We start from the raw sequence: 19,788 nt of genomic DNA, 5'->3' as shown, positions 1-19,788 counted from the left end.
CTCCACGAACCCGTCTTGTAGCGATTAAAGAAATGTCTTGATTGACATAGATGTCTTCTGATCAGAATATGGAATATATTCTGATATCATCTTCACCACGAAGTAAATAATGATAGACAAGTTAAACGAATTTAAAAGACTAGAAAGATTAATTTACATAGATATTATCAAACGAAATATTTAGAAGTATTAATTGGTTGAATTTGAATCCATCATCGTTAAGGACGTTCATTACGAGTAATAGGGCCTTCACTGTTCTAAATAATAATTATATTTCATATTATCGTTCAAATTTTAACTCTATTATTTGATGTTACTTGTACATTAACTGATGATAAATTTGTCCCAATATCAATGAGTCATATTTTTTTCATAACTGAATATACGGGCCAATATAAAGGATGTTTCAAAGCAATCAGAAGATACGTTTTCAAGTTCTCATCCAAACAGTGCAGGTTATACTTATATCTGGGCTGTCCTTTCGCAGTGTTGTTCATTTTTCTTCTCTTTTCAAGGGGCAAACGGTAAAGAGAAGCTTAATTGGAGGCTTTCCCGACTCTCGGGCTCAATGAAAAATTACGAGCTAAACGAGAACACGCGCGGGAATTCAGTGCTCATTCTCAGCGATGTTGAAGAAATAATTTCTTAGACGCGTAAGTAACGCGTGTTTAAAAATTGGACAAGAGAAGTTACGGGAGCTAATTGCAATGAAATATATTGTTCGTAACTTAATGACAATCTACGGATGTTTGTTATTTTGAATGTTCTGATATAATTAGATTTTTAATATAAATATTTATATAACTAACCGTTTAAACTTGTCATTTATAAAATTAATTAATTTGACCGATATTTAAATACAGATCAATTATTATCAAGTCTAGAAATTATCCACGATTACTATGGACCTGTGGGATAATCAATTAACGCATTGGTTTGTAGAACGCACCAAAACATAAAAGAATAACTAAATTTATTACGACATCTGGTCCAAGATTAACGAATATAATTACGTAATCACTTCGATTCATTTCATTGTATGCTACAAGCATCTTTACACATTATATAACATACATAATATATGCCCTTCACTTGTTCGTGTATTGATAATCAAAAATCTATCCTAATTTGCTGTCATTTAGTACGAACCAAGGTTAAACCCAAGAAAGTTTATTAGGCCTTTTTATGCCTAACACCTGACCACCGACAGCTAAATTGCAAATCTTGCAATTGTATATTAAACAAATTCTACCTGATTTATATCGAAAATTAACACACACTTAAACTTTTCTTTTTAGTACCATTGGGTCAATAATACATATTCCAACTAAACGAAACTTTGATATGACGTACTGAAATTTTGATTTTTTAATTCACATTCTAGTTCAGTTTTCGTGAATGGAATAAAATATAGGATGTTCAAATAGTTAGACTCGTAATTCTAAAGGAGCTAATTCAATTTATTTTGCTTGTATTTATTTTAATCATTTGTAATAAATCTAAAGCTACTGAAAATTATCAATTATAGTCGGCCTTTCAATTAAATCAATTGAAATGTAAAATAACAATTATTTACTGTTTCATAAATAAATTTAAAGTTATTATCGATTTAATTATTATAACATTAGTAATGTTTGAAATTATTTTTTCTTCAAATTAACGTACTGGCATTGAAGTAGTATGTCTGCTATCGTGTTGTCAGTGTTCGCGTTAAAAGCATCAGAATAGACTGTTTTATCTCTTACAACTGTAAACCATACATAGTTCCCTTCATTCCAATCTTGAAACAAAAGGCTATCTTAATAATCTTAATGATCATAAAATCTTACATTCGAAAAGTACTAAATAATTAAAACTAACTATTCAATAGTTTTCGAATAAATCCGCAAAAAATATAAATATATTATACAAACGTCTTAATTAATTTAGACCATTTTTTAGAGAAAGAAAGAATTAGTATATTTTTATTTATTTATTTTTTTATTTAATTATTTATTTATTTATTTATTTTAAGGACCACTAGTAGCTACTACATGTTTTAATGACAAATGTAACACAATTAAATGAAAATAGTATATGTAACGATGATAAGTTTAGTTTTAAAATAATCAAATTGTTACACAGGCATATTCATATAAAGTTTTAGGTATTCGCTCCAGACAACACGCTGTATAAACCTCGCTTTAAATGAGTACTTATATATTTTTTGTAAAAGTACAGGCAATTCAAAACTGTTTACATCATAAAAACTCGGTCTGTCCAAGCTGGTTAATAGAGTATGAGCTGGGGAGTCGCCTAATTGTTTAACTGGCCCCAGGATTAGGTTAGCTGTTCATTATTGCGCTTTCAGGATTTCCCCTAAGGCCACGTGCATAACTCACGTAGGCGATTAGCCTCGATGCATTAAGCACACTTAGAACTGTGGTTACAGTCAGCAAAATATTTAAATTAGAAAGAATAGTGCACTTAGAAAGAAAATGAATTTCTTTTATTAAATACGTAAAAGCTAAAAAAATAAATGCTTAGATTTTTGTTTGTATTACACTAAATTGTTATTTTTTTAATTAATTTCAAGATGTTGTCGTTGCTGACGCTACAGACAAATTCATAGAGTTATAAAGCAAAAAGTCAATAACTTACTTAAAAAACAGAGGAGCAGTGGCCGCTCGGTTAATCGACCCAGCATTTATAAAAAGACCAAAGTTTATTTAAGTCAAGTTGATGGATACAAATTGGAAAACCCTCTCAGGCACGTAAAAGCACAGTTTTAATACGAGAAAAGAATTTGCATCGTTTTTAACTGCAAACTTTGATTCAAGCGATGACATTTAACTGACATTTTAATTAAGGTATGATCTGATGGATTTAATAAGAGTGATTAATACTGTTGGTCGTTATGTCCTTTTATTTTTTAAAGTGTAGTAGGTAGCATTCACCACGCATATTCTACCTACAATCAGCAATAACATTTGCATTGCTGTGCTTGAATGGCTAGTGTTCAAGTGTAGCCAACACAAGGGACATTACGTATTTATTTTAGTGGTTGGCGGTGAATTGTTTACGAGAGAATGATTAGTATAATAATATATTGGGCAAGTTGTCTTACTTTAAATTTGATGTCATGTAACGTTAGTTTAACGTCCCGACTATGGGTTAAATTTCGAATTATTTTCATACATCACATTCACATATAAAGGCGCGCTCCACGACGCTAAATTATCGGCCTGTATTTGTATGAGCAACCCTTGTGGTTACATATTATAAAAAATTAATATATCACTGATTATCGATACGGGCTAATGAAGCCATCGTTCATCAACCCAGTGCTGCTTCAATTTCGTTGCAGTCTTAATAATTTATACATTTTTAACTTTAATTTAAATATGCATCATTATTATATAATGACCTGGACGTTTGAATGGCACTATGGGATTGGATTTTCGTGTCGAGCTGAATTCCACGCGTGTAGAGTTTTACCATCCGTGGTTTTAGCTAATAGATATTATAATTGTTTCTGTTTTTAGTGTAGTGTTGCAAAATAAAGAGCTTATCGCTGAGATAATATTTGAGTCAATGTCAATTCATGTAAGCTTTGAACGAAATAGCCTATTAATGTGCCACTGCTGAGCTCAGGCCTCTTCTCCCTTTGAGGAGAAGTTTCTGGAGCTTACTCCACCACGCTGTTCCAATGCGGGTTGGTGGCATGTGGCAGAATTTTATTGAAATTAGACACTTGCAGGTTTTCCATCACCGCTGAGCACGAAATGAATTATAAACAGTGATGCTTGCCTAAGTTTGAACCTGCAATCATCTGTTGAGATGCGCGCGTTCTAACCATCCGGCCACCTCGGCTCTTTACAATAAAATAGACAAAGACAAAACAATCGCGAACCTATTTCTCGACTGCTTCTCAAGGCATTTAGTTTTTTTTTTTTTATTTCGAAACTTTTTTCATAACTGTTTTTCGTAACTCGTGATATCGTTTACAGCAGTCGATGGCGGTATTGTGACCACCATTCTATTTAATATAATACAATACATACCATTTTCAATCAATTATTATATTGTTCTGAATAATTTAATCCCAATTAACCTTTAAATTAATTTAAAGTTATTTCAAATATGTATGAGTAAGCCATTAACGTCAGTGGAGAATTTACTTTCGTTGTCATAGGAATAGTAATAATTCATTGGCAATTAATCAAAGCATTATATATTGTTATTATTGCCAGAACCGGACTCCACGTATTATATAACATTTAATTATTATTATCTAGTAATGATTAAATATAAATTATTATGATAATGATAAAGACCTTAGAGAGCTCAGTTATTATAATATGTTAATCTTAACCGAAGATTGCAGATTCAAACCCGGGCACTGATTATTATGTGGTTTATTTTGTTTATAGTTAATTAAACATATTATATAATTGAGTATCGGATGAGAATAAACTAAACTTACTCTTCCAGATCAATAATGGGACATTTGAAGGTTTTTACTTTACTTGACTGCAAAAGTAAGCGAATTGGAATTGATAAGAAAAGAAAATTAATTTTCGTCCAGTTAATTGTAATTGCAATTCAATAAGGAAATGTTGCCAGAATTGTTACAACATCCACGTCGCGATAACTTAATATTGCTGAGAATATAATTTTTGGTATGTCCATTATCACTTTGAAAATTAGAAAAAAATTCTAATTCTTTGTTCAAATTTAATTGTAATTAAAAAAAAGGTATTTAATCAAAAAGTTTATATATGAAAAAAAAAAATCAAAACACATTTCAATTTTTATTATTATCCATTTACATTATTTACAGCGCATTTATCACAATTTTCACAGTCAATACATAAAAATTACTCTTAAAATTATTTAATACAAATTTTACTATGAAACTGTTTTTCTATACACAACTCTCCGGGCCTGGTACTTCTTCGGCTATTTGATGTTCTCTTCTACTTAACGTGGAAGTACTTATCGCGACTGGCTTGCTCGCAACTGTACTCGTTGACGATATAGACTGCGAAACGAACATAATATTACATTACTCTGTGGTAGCTTAGTACGTACCTAACAATACTTTTGAAGGGGGGGCAGTGTTACACAAAAGTCATATCTTTAGGAGGTAATGACCACTTACATTACTTCATTTTTTATATAATTTATAAGGTATATAGGCTTTTGATAGTTAAAGAGACCTATTTAATTCCAGGCCAGTTGAATAAACAATAACAAAACGTGTAAAAAAACCGTCAGATATATATGTATTTATAGCATACGAATGTCCTTCATTCTGGTGTCATTTTAGTTACTACCGATAGTATAATTTATTTTTGTGCAGAAAGAGGTTTTATTAAAGGTTTGGAGACATTTTACAAGCGATGTACATTGATTTTATGACGTCAAAATATAAAATTCATACAAGCTAAGGCAAAAATAAAAAGGCAAAAATAGGAATTTATTTTAAAAAAACGTACAGTTTTTTCCGATATGCTAACTTGCCGTTCGGACGCGCGAGTTGCTCGCTCGCACCACTCGTCACTCGTATGAAGAGTCCCATTTTTGACAGCCTCCACCCCACACTTCAGGCTTGGAGGGCTCCCGTCTAAAATCGTATTGATATTTTTATATTTTTTACCTTTACATCGGCAAATGCATTTTCAGTTAACGAAGTCCGCTGGAAACGTTTTTTTTTATAAACGAATAGCGACCACTTCTATTTTACACGGAAGATGTTTTTTTTTCTGAAGGGTCATATTTTGACAGCTTCCGTACTTCCCGACCTCGGTCACGATGACCCTTATCTAGAATAACATTGATGTTTTCCTCACATCCATAAAAAACGTTTGCAGCTCACTAAAATTGAACGGGCCATTAGTTTAAAAAATGCAAAAATATAAAGTACACAAAAGTAATAGAGGTTTTGCGAGATATCCTTTTTCGCGGTAAATTGGTTTGACAGACAGCCAACAGATATGAATCCACATTTTACACACATACGCCAAACACGTAACCAGAAAAAGAGCCATCGTACATATTATGTTGTATTGTCTCGATGGTCCATAAGAATGCAGATTCTAAGCTCATGGGTTTGAAGCCCAGGAATCCAATCGTTTCAATAAAAAAGTTACGTATTCTTTGTCAAAAAGTTCTTAACCAAAGAATCACTAGTGACTTTAACTTGTCTTATTATTTTATAATTCCATGTTACGTAATGACGAGCTCGGCGGGGAAAAACATCGTAAGGTGACCTGGTAACCTGCCTGTCAAATTATGCAGATGTCTCCCTAGAATACCTAACTGTGGGACATACCCTCTTCAAATACATAACTATTATTGATACAATATATATATATTTGTTAAAAAAAGTTATTGAAAATTAAAAACATATATTTTAAGACATTATAACTGAGATAAAAGTTAAGATTCAAATCAGTTGCTTAGTACAAAGTTTGATTGTTTCATAGAATGCAATCAAGTGTAAGGCTAACCAGGTGGCGGATTTAAAATATCTGGCTGTGCTTGTTTAGGCGGCTTCAGCGTGTAGGCAACGACATATTGTCCATCCCCGGAATTTAATTGGAGTTCAGGCGAATGTTGTTTACTTGCCGACCGTGCTCTATAAACAAAAATTCAATATGTACGAACAGAAAGTAACAAAAATACAAAGCGTTTATTTGATATATACCAATTATATTTCAAGGGATATTATATGGTCAAAGTTTTAAGTGGGTCAATTTGGAATTGATTCTTAACAATGTGATCATGTTTTAATTTATAATATTAATAATATTTTAACTGATAATAGATTTTAATATGAAAAATATAAATTAAGGAAATTAATAAATAATATTATACAGCTTTATATGGAATACTTTACCTCATTATCTGAATATTATCACAAAATGTATTCAATTTAATAGTATATGATATATTTTCCAAGTAAAACTCTATATTCAACATAAAATCATCAACTCTGATACACGTCTGATGGTATTCTTTTTTTATTAAGTTATTTTTTTCCCCTTAGACTATTCCTCGAATTTGTGAGTTTATTTCTATCAAATTATTTATTAATTTCTTACATTTATATCTATGTAACCTATATACTATATGTTGTATGTTAATAATCAACAAATATAATCAATAAATACGTAACGTTTATATTTAATATTTTAACAAGCTTTTATTTAACCTTATCTGTTGGTGAGTATGGGTTACATCGTGCAGGTGAATTTTAAGCCAGTTCCACACTATCGATTTAATCTATCAATTACACACACAATATTGCTGTTGATATATCAAATAAAATGTTGTATATATTGTAATACCTACTTAATTTTATTTGATGTATATTATAGTTGATTAAATAAAAACTTGTATTCAAAATGTTTCTTTAATAACTTAACAACAAATTATATAATTACGGATACAAAGATTATTTACTGTAAAACGACGAGTCAAGACTTAAGTTACATTTCTTTTTAAAATAATATCTAAACTAAACATGTTTCTAAATTCTGAGGAAGTGTTAAATTTATAATACCTTTTCCTTCTCAGAAAGACTCCAGCTAATAACGCGACGCAGGTACAAAGAGCCATTGTGAGTACGATGGACCAAAACGCTCCGCTCGACATCCCCGCCATTAGATTCTGACTTCCATCTAAAAAGGAAAATTCTATTTAGTTAAAAACACTAATTTATTTAACCCGTGTATAAAGTAAATTAAATTAAGTATACTCTTTTAATACTTTATAGTTCTTTCGATTCGGTAGAACTGGTTTAAAATTATTAAATAAAATACAGATTAAATAGAAGTGTGCTAAAAACGAATATTTAAATTTGACTTTTTTTTTGTAGTAGTAAGCATTATGCTAACTGTCCATAGAGATTAGCGCTCCAACATTGGGAGCTAAGATGTTATGTCCCTTGTGCCTATAGTTACATTGGTTCACTCACCCTCCAAGCCGGAACACAACACCAAATACTAAGTATTACTGTTTATGAGTTACACATATCAAGACGGGCTTGCACAATCTCCAACTGTACTTAACTGTACTATCAAACAATGACACGACATTTTTAAAAATAAATTATGTAATTTTTTTTTTGATTGGACTGGTTAATTTTTCATTCGGAATTATTCATTCAATGCTTCTTAGCATTCTTGCCACCATTTCCCATACTCATAATCACTACATCAAAAGGAATTGTATACAATTCCTAGGAAATGTATGTAAATCCTAAAATCGCACGGAAATGTGTAAAATAAATTATATTAGACACATTTCCTAGGAAATCTCTACATTTCCTTAATAGCAATCGGAAATGTAAAACATTACTTTAATAATTAATTGTGACATTTATAATTACTTAAATAACAGACTGATTACTTATCAAAGGAAAATCTTTATAAGAACAATATAAGTCAAATTTGTGGCAAAAACATTTTAAAAGTTACTAGATAGTTGTTTTGCGAAGCTTGATGTATTAAGATAATATGAAGATTATTATATTTTACGATATAATTGTTTACTGAACGTTGTTGTGAGTGATTGATCTCAACGAGTGCTTTAATAAGAAATATTATTCTCATTTTAACAACATGTTTTATTACAGAAAACATTATTTTTATTTATTTCCTAATACGATATTCGAATTATATACAATTCCTAGGAATTGCATACATTTCCTAGGACATTTATGTATTGAATAGTTTTTGAAAAAATATTTTATACATTTCTATTTTTTCCTAGGATTCATACATTTCCGGTAACATATATGCTTATTCAATTCTTTTGTATAATTATTAAGTTAATTGTTATTATGTTAATTTATATAGCTAAACTTGCGATTCGTATAATAGAACAAAATATATAATATTACAAGGAGAGTTAGTGTGACTTTCCGAACGTCATACGTCAAACTGTCAGACGTATTTTAAATACATTATCTTTTTGACGGGAGGCAGCGCGGAATACGGTCAGGCGTATCATTAGTAAACTGTTTTTGTAATGATAATAGCCAACCAGAAATTTATTATAATATTTTATTATTAATTATTATTATATTCATGTAATAAATTTATTAAAAGTAAATTTGATTTGTTAATATCAGAAGTGGGATTTTCAACTCACTTTTTCTTTTATTGATTTCTGGTTAATTCTATTTCTTATTTTTCTTTATTATTACTTTTGAACCTAATGTGCATAACATTGATTCTTGGTTTGAGAAGGTAGATCGCGCACAAAGTATTAATAAACGGAGTGATATAGAATGTCTGTCACGCGTAGGGCACTGTCTAAATGGAGACGCAAGGTCGTGGTTAAACGATTGGGTCACCACGGATCGTTTATGGAGTAATTTTAAAAATGATTTTAAATCCTTATGTGTCAAAAATGCTGAAGTGGCTAATATTTTGTATGACATCATGAGTACAAATTCTGACGATTATTCTACATATGCCGTATATGCTCGTCGATCTTTACTACGTTTGCGTATGGTAAAAGGTTTAAGTGAGGATTTAATTAGCGCAATTGTCTTACGGGGAATTAATGAAGCACTCGTAAAAGCCTCAACTACTAATGGAAAACTTATACCCTGTGATTTAGTTAATTACTTGTCTATCTTCGTCAAACCAGTATTAGTTAAAAATGAATGAGATGAATTCCTTGTCATATAACTCTGCAACACACACTAAAAAAACACATAATAAAATCACATACGACAAAACGTGCACAAATTTTTTACATCATATTATTTTATATACAAAATGTTTTTCATGTGGTCAAACGGGCCACAAACAAGCCGTTTTTGAGACGAATAAAAAGTCGACAGTAAACAAAAACGATGTAAAACCGAATACAAAAATAACTTGTGCGTGTTGTAAGAAACTCGGTCATCATATCAGCGTTTGTTTTGCTAAGCTCACGTTCCGATCAGAGAAAAAGTCACGTTAATTATTGTTCTTTGCCTAAATTAAATAATTCTAGGGATGTAATCGTTGGAATGGTTTAAGGGATACCTATTGATATCCTTATAGACAGCGGTGCTTTAGACATTGTCACTTATTTCGTCCTCCTCGGTTAGTCATTTAGCATGCGCTATGAAGCCGATTTATCTTCAATTGAAAGGTGACGGACAAGGTATCACTCGAGTTTTTTCTTATGTTACTGTCTTCATTGAATTTGAAGAAATCACTCTTGAAGTTGATTTATTGGTTGTGCCCAGTGAGAGTATGAACGCACCTATTATAATTGGTATCGATGTCCACAACCGTGAAGGCGTAACGTACGTGCGTACAAAATATTTTTAGCATTTATCTTATAGTCCTGCCTCTACAAATGTTTCAATTTTTAAAGCAAATGAGCATTCTATTAAAACCCCGTTGGCTGGTAAAGATTATGTTAATCTTAATGAAATTTTAAAAGAATATTCGAAATTTATGATTATTGGAACTGTTACTTCTACAGTAACCACAGGTATTTTGCACATTCGCTTGAACAGTGATACAACTGTATATTATAGATCTTATAAATTGTCAATTAATGAAAAACTAAAAGTCCGAGAAATAATAGAAGAACTTTTATCAAAAGGTATAATACGTGAATCCGAATCTGCGTATGCCAGCCCAATTCTATTAATAAAGAAAAAGGACGGAACGCGTCGAATGTGTGTCGACACTACCTAACTGCGCTGAAAATAGTTTAGTGACTATTATCCTGGAACAACTGAAAAGACATATACCGAATATTTAATTTAAAAAAAAACTGAAAATATTTTAGTGACCATTATGCTGCAAGAAATACAACTGAAAAGAGATATGCCGAATATTTAATTTAAAAAAAATCAACTCTTAGTATGCAGTTTGTAGATTTAAACTCAGGGCCGTTAAATTTAGGAAACCTTATCCTACTAGAAGAAGAAATACAACTAAATAGAGATATATCGAAATTAATTTCATAAAAAACAACTGATATGGTCCAATCTGTAGATTTAAACATAGGACCTCTAAATCTGCAAGCTAACAAGTCGTCCAAAATTGTCATATGACTACCGATATTAAATAAAAGGAGCAATAAAAACGCATTTATTTTTAAAAATAGAAACGATTACTCGACACTTAGTCGTCCAATTGTTTCGTATTGACAATAAAGTTTCCTGTTTTCAACTTCTATCTAACTTCTCTTGATATCGCTTTACCAACCTACCATTGGCTTCAATGTATTAAATTTCCTCTTTAGTCTTCCATTCAGACATTAAGCGCATGCTTTAATCAATTACGAGCAAGACAGGACGGGGCGAGATCAGGGAAAAGGCGCAATGGAATAAAAACAAAGCGAAATCCCCAAACAACCAGAGAAGAACACTTTCCTTCTTGCTTTAGCAAAATAAAAGATTTTGTTAAAGTTAAAATTGGCACTTAAAAATTATCTTTAAATATCTCGATTTAAATAGAACATGATGTAAGGGCGTTACTCGTCGGTCATTTACCGCCACAATGCAATCGTTAGCAATTCATTGTAGAAATAATTATCCTAAACGTGTAGATGTAGCCAATTATATTTTATAATAATATAATTGGCTAGCCACGTTATTTTATTATAATATAACTGGCTACACCTGCAATATTCATTTATTTTTAAATAAAAAAAAAAAACGATTCATCTTTCTATATCGATTTTGATTATTTAAATTACGCAATTTATGAATTAAAGAATCAACTTCAACAATAAGTTAAATTAATGGAAAAATGAAAAAAATATATATATTAAAGGCAATATATTCATGCATTTGAGTATCTTATAAGAGACAGACATTAACGCCTACTAAAAATCACGTGATATCAATACGGATTAAATACTGTTTAAATTCGAATTTATTGATTGGTCAATTATAAATGTGCACTGTTTTAATTGAACTAGTTATTTTAAAAAAATCAATATTCATTTCAATGTTTATATCTATGGTAGTTTGTCTATGAAATTAATTCTGACAAGCAACCGATCCAGGCTTTGGACGCGGGTCGGTTATTAATAAAGAAAATAATATTATATAAATATAATTCATAAGATTAAAGCTCAGAAAAAAAATATATTGTAAAAATTTTAGTATTGGATCATCAGTGCCGGTGATGGCAGCCTACACATTTTACCTCTTTATAATATTAGTGTAAATTAAATCGACTTGAAATTGATGTTCTTATTATATTTCAGTGTAATAATTTACTATTTGAAATAAAACAAAAGTTCATAATATATTGAATTCAGAACCATAAAGTCATAACTACCGCAACCAATCAATTCAAATGGATACTTTAATGTAAAATTAATGTTATATGATGATATCATTTATTATTTGATACAAAAAAAAAACTCTATATCCACAATTGAAACTTTATTGTATTATACAAATTAATACAAAGCAAATATTCAGCACCTCGTTGCATTTTCAATTATTAATTTAAAACGATCATAATTATAAATATGAATTCAAATAACAACGTGAAAACATTTATGAATTCGTATAAAATATATTATTCAACGATATTAATATCGTTATATTTTAATTTTATAAATAACTTTTGCAGTTAATCATCAATTAAAAGCGAAATTTTTATTGAATTTAATTATGTTTATATAATACAAAACAGCCAAAATTAGAAATTTTGAATATTTTTTTTATGATATCGGCAGGCGGACGAGCAAATGGGCTACCTGATGATAAGTGGTCACCACCGCCCATAGACAATAGCGTTGTAAGAAATATATCAACCATTCCTTACATCACCAATGCGCCACCAGCCTTGGGAACTAAAACCTTACGTCCCTTGTGCCTGTAGTTACACTGGCTCACTCACCCTTCCTTCAAACCGGAACACAACAATACTGAGTACTGCTGTTTGGCGGTAGAATATCTGATGAGTGGGTGGTACCTACCCAGACGGGCTTGCACAAAGCCCTACCACCAAGTAAATATTATTTGAATAGTATTTGAACACATCATTTTCGTAAATGATAGAAATATTAATAATTTGTTTTGCTTTATTCTTCATTATTATAATAAAGCATGAATCGAATTCGAATTAAAGAAGTTAAAAGAATATCATAAATGGTTTCGACTCCTAACAATAACGATATCAACCAGAGGAGGATTACTTTCCAGCTATAAGCCTTTTCCTGTCACGGCAAACGAGTATTGGTGTACTCGGTGTTTCTTATAAAATAAAATAAAACTATAATCCGATAAGCCTTTGAAAACCATCCGTTAGAATCACAACATTTATACGAACATAACAACAAATAATTTACGTAGCTTAATGATAATATTTTTTTTTACAAGGAAAAAAATGGCTGACACAGCTCGATAAAAGAATGAACGAAATGAACGAATGTGAACAGTGTACCTGTCCTCCTTTCTGGATCCTGATAAGAGAGTGCTTGTATGACAATTCTTTCGGAGGCGCCTTTGTCATTCTTCGAGTGCACGGTGAGACGTAAAGCATTGCCGCTAGTCCACAGTACTTCTACGGGGACCAGGAACACAGCTACTCCATCTATTTACAAAAAAGAATTAACTTTTTAATGCCGAGGTTCTCATCTTCTAGTGTTTAAACGTAGTATTTTAGTTTATTATGTTATAAAAAAATTTCACAGAATCTAATTTTTTATGCGCAACAATGTTATTTTTTAGTTTATGAATTCTCTAAAAACAAATATTTATAGATGAAATTTACTCGTAATTGACTTGGATTGGTTGTAGGGATTAATTTGCAAACATATGTTTTAACAGATATGTATTATCCGTCTGATTTGTGAAGCTTTCTTATTGTTCTTGTGGCTTATACGAGCCGACGTCCAGGGGTCAGCGCAAAAAAATATATTTTCAATTTTCCATTATAAACTTAATGTAAGCAAGAGTTAATCCATCTTCCACCAGAATGGCTACCGTGATTGAAACGTTTAGGAAAATATTATCATCAATATCGCCAAACAAAAAAAACTTAAAGAAAGACATCAATACGTACATACAATTTGACAAGTTTAAGTTCTAGGTGGTAATATATTTCGTTCATACGAACATATTTGGTAGGACTCATAATATCAGTATTGTAATTTTTACATAAAAAATAGTAAGCTCAATTATTAATTTCAAACGCAATTCAAGCCACCGGTTCAATTCGGTTAATTAGCCTAATACGGGGGGGCGTAAAATAGATCATTAAATACTACATATAGCAACCCTTAAGTAATTTAAATAAAAGGATATATTATTTTATCGCATTCCATATTTTCATCAAAGTATATAGTTATTTTATGATATTAAGTCTGTCACAGTAAGTTTAGAACGAATATTTGCAGAAAATAATAAAGAATTAATTCAAGACAGACAGACGCCCCTTACCGTATATGTGTGTAGTGTTTACATGTTTGAAGATTGGAGATTCAATTTAGGTTTCGAGCAAATATTTGATTCCATAAGTAACATGTTTATTAAGGTACGAACGTTTTGTGTTATTGTTGACAAAACATACAGTATTCTGAATTGTTTGCACGAAAATATTTGGATTGACAAAATTAGAGTATATTTAAAGTCGTAGTTTCATTTGTAATGTCACCTTACTATGTTTAAAATAACTTTTGATATATTAACAAAAAGGGGCGTGTCGTGGGACAGCCATTAGGAACGAAGAACCCATTAAATGGCAAGATATATATTATTTATTAAAAATTCAATCGTACGCAATAGAAGAGAAGAGTCAGAGTGAAAGAGAGGGGATGAAACGTGAAGATTTCTACCAGTTCACTCTACCGTAAGCCGCGTAAAAAATTTTAGTTGAGAAATAGTTTCAAATGTTACTGTGAATTGATCTTTAGTTATATACACTTAAGTTTGATTTTCTGTTGTTTTAATATTTTATTTTTAATAAATAAACTTTATACACGTCTGTTCGGGTCGACTACTTATTGATGATTTCATACCACAAATTAATATATATATAAGTAACTTGTTTCTCGACACGGTGTTGCCTGTGTGTGAAGGGGAGTATTAGTTACCCTATGTTATTTGAACCTGAACCTCAATCATGTATGCCAATTTTATGATCAGTTGGGTAGTAGCACAGAAAACGTAGTAGGATAATATTAACGATTTTTTTTTAAATTTAACAATTTCACTTCAATAATCTTAACTTATATCTTGAAAATATTATTTTCTACGGCATCGAAAGTATATTTAGAAACAATACTCAACATTTATAAGGAAATCCTCAAACTAACTGTCCCTGCGATTAGAGGTAAAAACGTGTATTTCAGACGACAGTCCTCTTATCAAAACAGGACTTACAGATTTTATCAAATGAATAAAAAAAAGGCTGTCGAATAAATATAACTTCTTTACTTATAAATGAATACAAATATATGTCTTATAAGCAATTTTTTTTTTGTCCTAAATCTTTTTAAATCGTTAGAAACTATTATAATTCTTTAAAACAAATAAAAAAAACAATTATTTTAAATAGCAAGCAAAGCATTAATAATATTAGCCATATCAAGCACTATTTACTTGAAAATTTATTTTAACATTATTCCTGAAATATATATAATATTGTATCAGTAACCCATAATTCACGTTAATAAATAAAATTTAAATATATATTAGATGAGTTAAGATCTTGTCATGAATATTACTTGGAACGTAAAGTTTTCTAGTTTTACTTGGGGATAGGGCTTTGTGCAAGCCCGTCTGTGTAAGTACAACCTACTCAACATAAATATATTCAACCGCCTTTCATCAACACTTAGTATTGTGATCCAGTGTGTTCCATTTTGAAGGGTAAGGAGCGAGCCAGTATATCTACAAGCAAAATGACTTGACGTCTTAACTCCCAACGTTTGTGGCGCATTAACGATGTAAATAATGGTTAGTATTTCCTACAGCGCGAATGTCTATGGGCGGTGGTGAATACTTACCATCAGGTGATCCTACGCCTGAAACCTCTTTGGTGTCAGAAGTCTAGTCTGACATTGGTGGATGGTGCATGACGTTGGAATGTATCATGTAAAAACAATTCTAAGTCACTATTAACTTACTTGTTTCGTTAGCTGTTACATTGAATCTTACGATTCCAGTCTTAGGGTCCAAGGCTTCGAGGACCACCAGTTGTGGTAGACCCCCATCATAACCAGCAACGCATCTCACGACGAAGTAGTCGTTCGCTTCTTCTTTGATGGACTCGTCGATCCAGTTGGAATCATTGGCAGTTGCTACAGTACAGTTTCTTGGTGGTGACGGACGCGCTGTTAAAGATAGAAGTTATTTAAGCCAAGTATTGTTATCAATCACGTTTTTAAAGCTTCAATTAATCAGCGTTAAAATCGAGGTGCCTTTTTGCCTCAAATCGATCACAGATATTCTTCAATTGATTTATTTCCGGTTACTATATTCGAGTAATTCATAGTACGATGGTAAACAGTTTTACGGGGCGTTTATTTAAAAGCGTCCTAATAAGAAACAATCATAAGTTACCCTCGTAACTCAATTGTTAGTTTTATAACTGTTTCTCTTCCTAATTAATAAATATATACCCTCGTATTAGCAGTGTTGCCCTCGTATTAGTAATAATAATTAAGATATCAAATCAAAATAAAATCACAAACCAATCAAACAAGTTTACGTGACGTAAAAAATTTTAGGAACAAATTTGACGGATAATTCAAAAATCATATACATACATATACAGGGTTATTGGTAATTCGACGTATTCCCGTTAGGAGGTGACTATTTGCGATAATTTTAACCCCCATATGCATGATGCAGAAGTGAACCATTTTTGAGTTATCATCCTCATTAAGCATGAATCTACAGAAAGCAATTCTTCTTTCAGCAACCTCTTTTTTTTTTAATAAATTTTTGATTTTTTTATGTCGAATTACCAATAACCCATATAGGAATCAATCTATAACAATCATTAGAAAACCTTTCCGAATTACCATTAGTTCGCAATAAATATGCAGTATAAAGAACCCCATTTAACCCGTATTTCAACTTGACTCTAATGAACTTTTTTTGCACTTCAAAGGGCTAATATAGAACTTGAAAGACCTCTCTTATTTACCTGCTGGTATAATTTGAAAGACACAAGGCTGAGCTTGTTGACCGACGGTGTTTGTTCCCCGGCACGTCAGCGCGCCGTAGTCTCTCTCGCTGGCAGGCGTGTAACGAAGCTCGCTCGTACTGCCATTCAATGTACCTTATGTATTTAAATAAATTGTTTAATTTTATATGAAACATTTGAATTATACAATAATTGAATTTTTCTAAATATCAAATAAGACGCGTCCGCTTTTTATATTTGGTACGATAATTTATTTTTATTTTATCTTAATTATTTCCTTCAATTTTGTGACATATATTGTTATTTTAGTGAGTAAAATACAAAATTACAAAATTTTCTTTGTTAAATATTTTAATTTTACTGTCTACTATAATACGGAATATTTTTATAGGAAAGTCTTCCTTCCTATTCTAGTCCATCCAGAGACAGTAATATCTCGTTACTTGTTCAACAAATTAAAATCTATAGGTACATTTAACAAAATTGGAGTGTCTGTTTGTAATATTAAAATAACCGCTTATTACTAAATGCATATATATGTATACATATATGAAATAACAGCTCTTTCAATGTTTGTTTGTGTGTCTGTCTGTTTGTTCCGGCTAATCTCTGGAACGGCTTGATCGATTTTGACGGGACTTTCACTGGCAGATAGCTGATCTAATAAGGAGTAACTTAGGCTACAACAATAATAAATAACTAAATAACTAATAATAAATAACAATAACTGTTTTAATAAATTCAAATGCGCACGAAGTCGCGGGCACGTCTAGTATATAGTAAAATGAAATCAATACTATCTTACCAAATTTAGAAGGAGTTATTTTAATTACATAAGTATTCGTATTTAATTATACTCTTATATATTGTATATTATTTAATGACTCCACTTTGATGGATTTTGTTTATATATATATTAATATAATTAACACATTAACACTAAAGATCTAAGAGTACGCTAATCAAAATTAACCCTATGTACAATGCGCATTCCGATCGACCTATTTTCGATGGCACCCAGATTGATACCAGACCGATAATTGTCAATCATAGTTGCGTATTATTTACCAAAAACATTAATGACAACGGTTTATCATAAATTAAAGATTATTAAAACAAATTTATAAAACAACGCTTAAAACACATTTCGACGTGTTATTTCACGTTCACGCCAATCAACGCGACGTGTTTGCATTAAAAACGCCAATTGGCTAATAAAAGTAAATTTTATCACTTCATGAAATAGGTAAATAAATTAATATATTGTAAATTTATCGTGAATATATTACTACTAAACAAATGCCTGTATTTAATTAAAATAAATTCACAATTAAAACGTCATTATGCTTATTTCGTTATTGTATGTTGTTTAGTTAGCGAAATTTCTTCCGACGTAAAAAAATTTCCTTGCGATATTTTCCTCACGGTGCTTTCGTTCCACGAAAAAAATGTGAGCATATGCTTTTATTTTTTTTCACTCGCTTACCGTCCACTGCTGGACGAAGGCCTTCCATGGAACGCCAACCATCCCGATCTTAGGCAGACCGAATCCATTCCGTACCAGGTACCAGTCCACTTAGCAAAAGGGCTTCCTACACTACGTTTGCCTAAGCGTGGTACCCACTCTAGTACGTGGAGCATAATTTAAGAACACGATCAATGGTAGTCGAAAATAAAATCTTAATGTTCAGGTGTTCAGTCTAATTACTAAATTAATATTACTTGTTCTGTATCTACATATGTAGGTACATACATCCGAATTACCTACCTTTCCCCGGTAGAGCGAGTAACGTGTAGGATGCGAATAAAATAAATTAAAAAACCGTATCTTTATAATTAATTTGATCGTGTGATGCAAAGTTTATTATACCATTACAATATGATGTTTATGTACTAGCTAGCCGTCTCAGCTTCACACGAATAGAATAAGGATTTACATAAAACCTCTATGTCAACGAAGAAATATAAAAAGAATATAAACTATTTTTTTTACGGCTGGATCTTCACTTATTTATGCAAAACCTAAATACCTATAGGAAACATTTATAGAATACCTATAGAAAACACATAATATATATAATAATTATTTTTTTATTTATTAAGAAAGAAACAAATATTGCTATCTACGATTAACTTACCGTATCTCGCTGGTGAAACATTAAAACTCTCCCCACTATTATTGAATTGCCAAAGAAACGTGACGTCAGAGGGGTCTGCCTGCACTGAACATCGGACATGTAGCGATTCATCCAGCGCCGCCCCAACTACCTGAGGCGACGACATACCACAAACTGGTGCATCTAAAAAATACTCATGATTACTATTGAGTCTATTGACATTTGATTAATAAAACTCATTCAAATTGTACAACAATTTTGTAAAAGTCTCAAATAGAATACATAATTATGTTATATTTACAACAAAAGCCAAGATGGTCAAGTGAATAAAATACGTGAATCTTTATTGTACATAACGGGCTCAAATTCGGGCAAACACCGATAGTCCACGTGCTTAGTTAATGTTAATATTTATCGTGTTCAGTGGAAAACAAAAGTACTATAAGGAAACCAGGACTATAACAATTTATTGTAATTTTCTATACAAGCAAATGACATCCCTCAAGTATAGAAAACAAGAATGTTATTTCAGTCATACGAAGAGAAATGCA

The 19,788-nt window shown here is 31.1% G+C and overlaps 1 protein-coding gene across 1 annotated transcript in view; it reads right to left on the bottom strand.

The window, feature by feature from the left end:
• Positions 1-4,780: 4,780 nt before the first annotated feature.
• The window catches only part of LOC113396100 (neural cell adhesion molecule 1-like), a 141,176-nt gene continuing 126,168 nt past the window's right edge, over positions 4,781-19,788 (bottom strand). Inside the window, exons 10-17 of the mRNA XM_026633890.2 lie at positions 19,259-19,420; positions 17,121-17,255; positions 16,096-16,302; positions 13,410-13,559; positions 7,550-7,667; positions 6,495-6,622; positions 5,481-5,608; positions 4,781-5,023 (exon numbers count right to left, since the gene is read on the bottom strand). Of these exons, the coding sequence (XP_026489675.2) occupies positions 4,907-5,023; positions 5,481-5,608; positions 6,495-6,622; positions 7,550-7,667; positions 13,410-13,559; positions 16,096-16,302; positions 17,121-17,255; positions 19,259-19,420 (1,145 nt within the window). The 3' untranslated portion in view covers positions 4,781-4,906. The remainder of the gene's footprint in view (positions 5,024-5,480; positions 5,609-6,494; positions 6,623-7,549; positions 7,668-13,409; positions 13,560-16,095; positions 16,303-17,120; positions 17,256-19,258; positions 19,421-19,788) is intronic.

The sequence above is a fragment of the Vanessa tameamea genome, chromosome 19, assembly GCF_037043105.1.
Source record: "Vanessa tameamea isolate UH-Manoa-2023 chromosome 19, ilVanTame1 primary haplotype, whole genome shotgun sequence".
In the NCBI taxonomy this organism is placed as follows: Eukaryota; Metazoa; Arthropoda; class Insecta; order Lepidoptera; family Nymphalidae; genus Vanessa; species Vanessa tameamea.
This window is presented reverse-complemented; position numbering and strand designations above follow the sequence as displayed.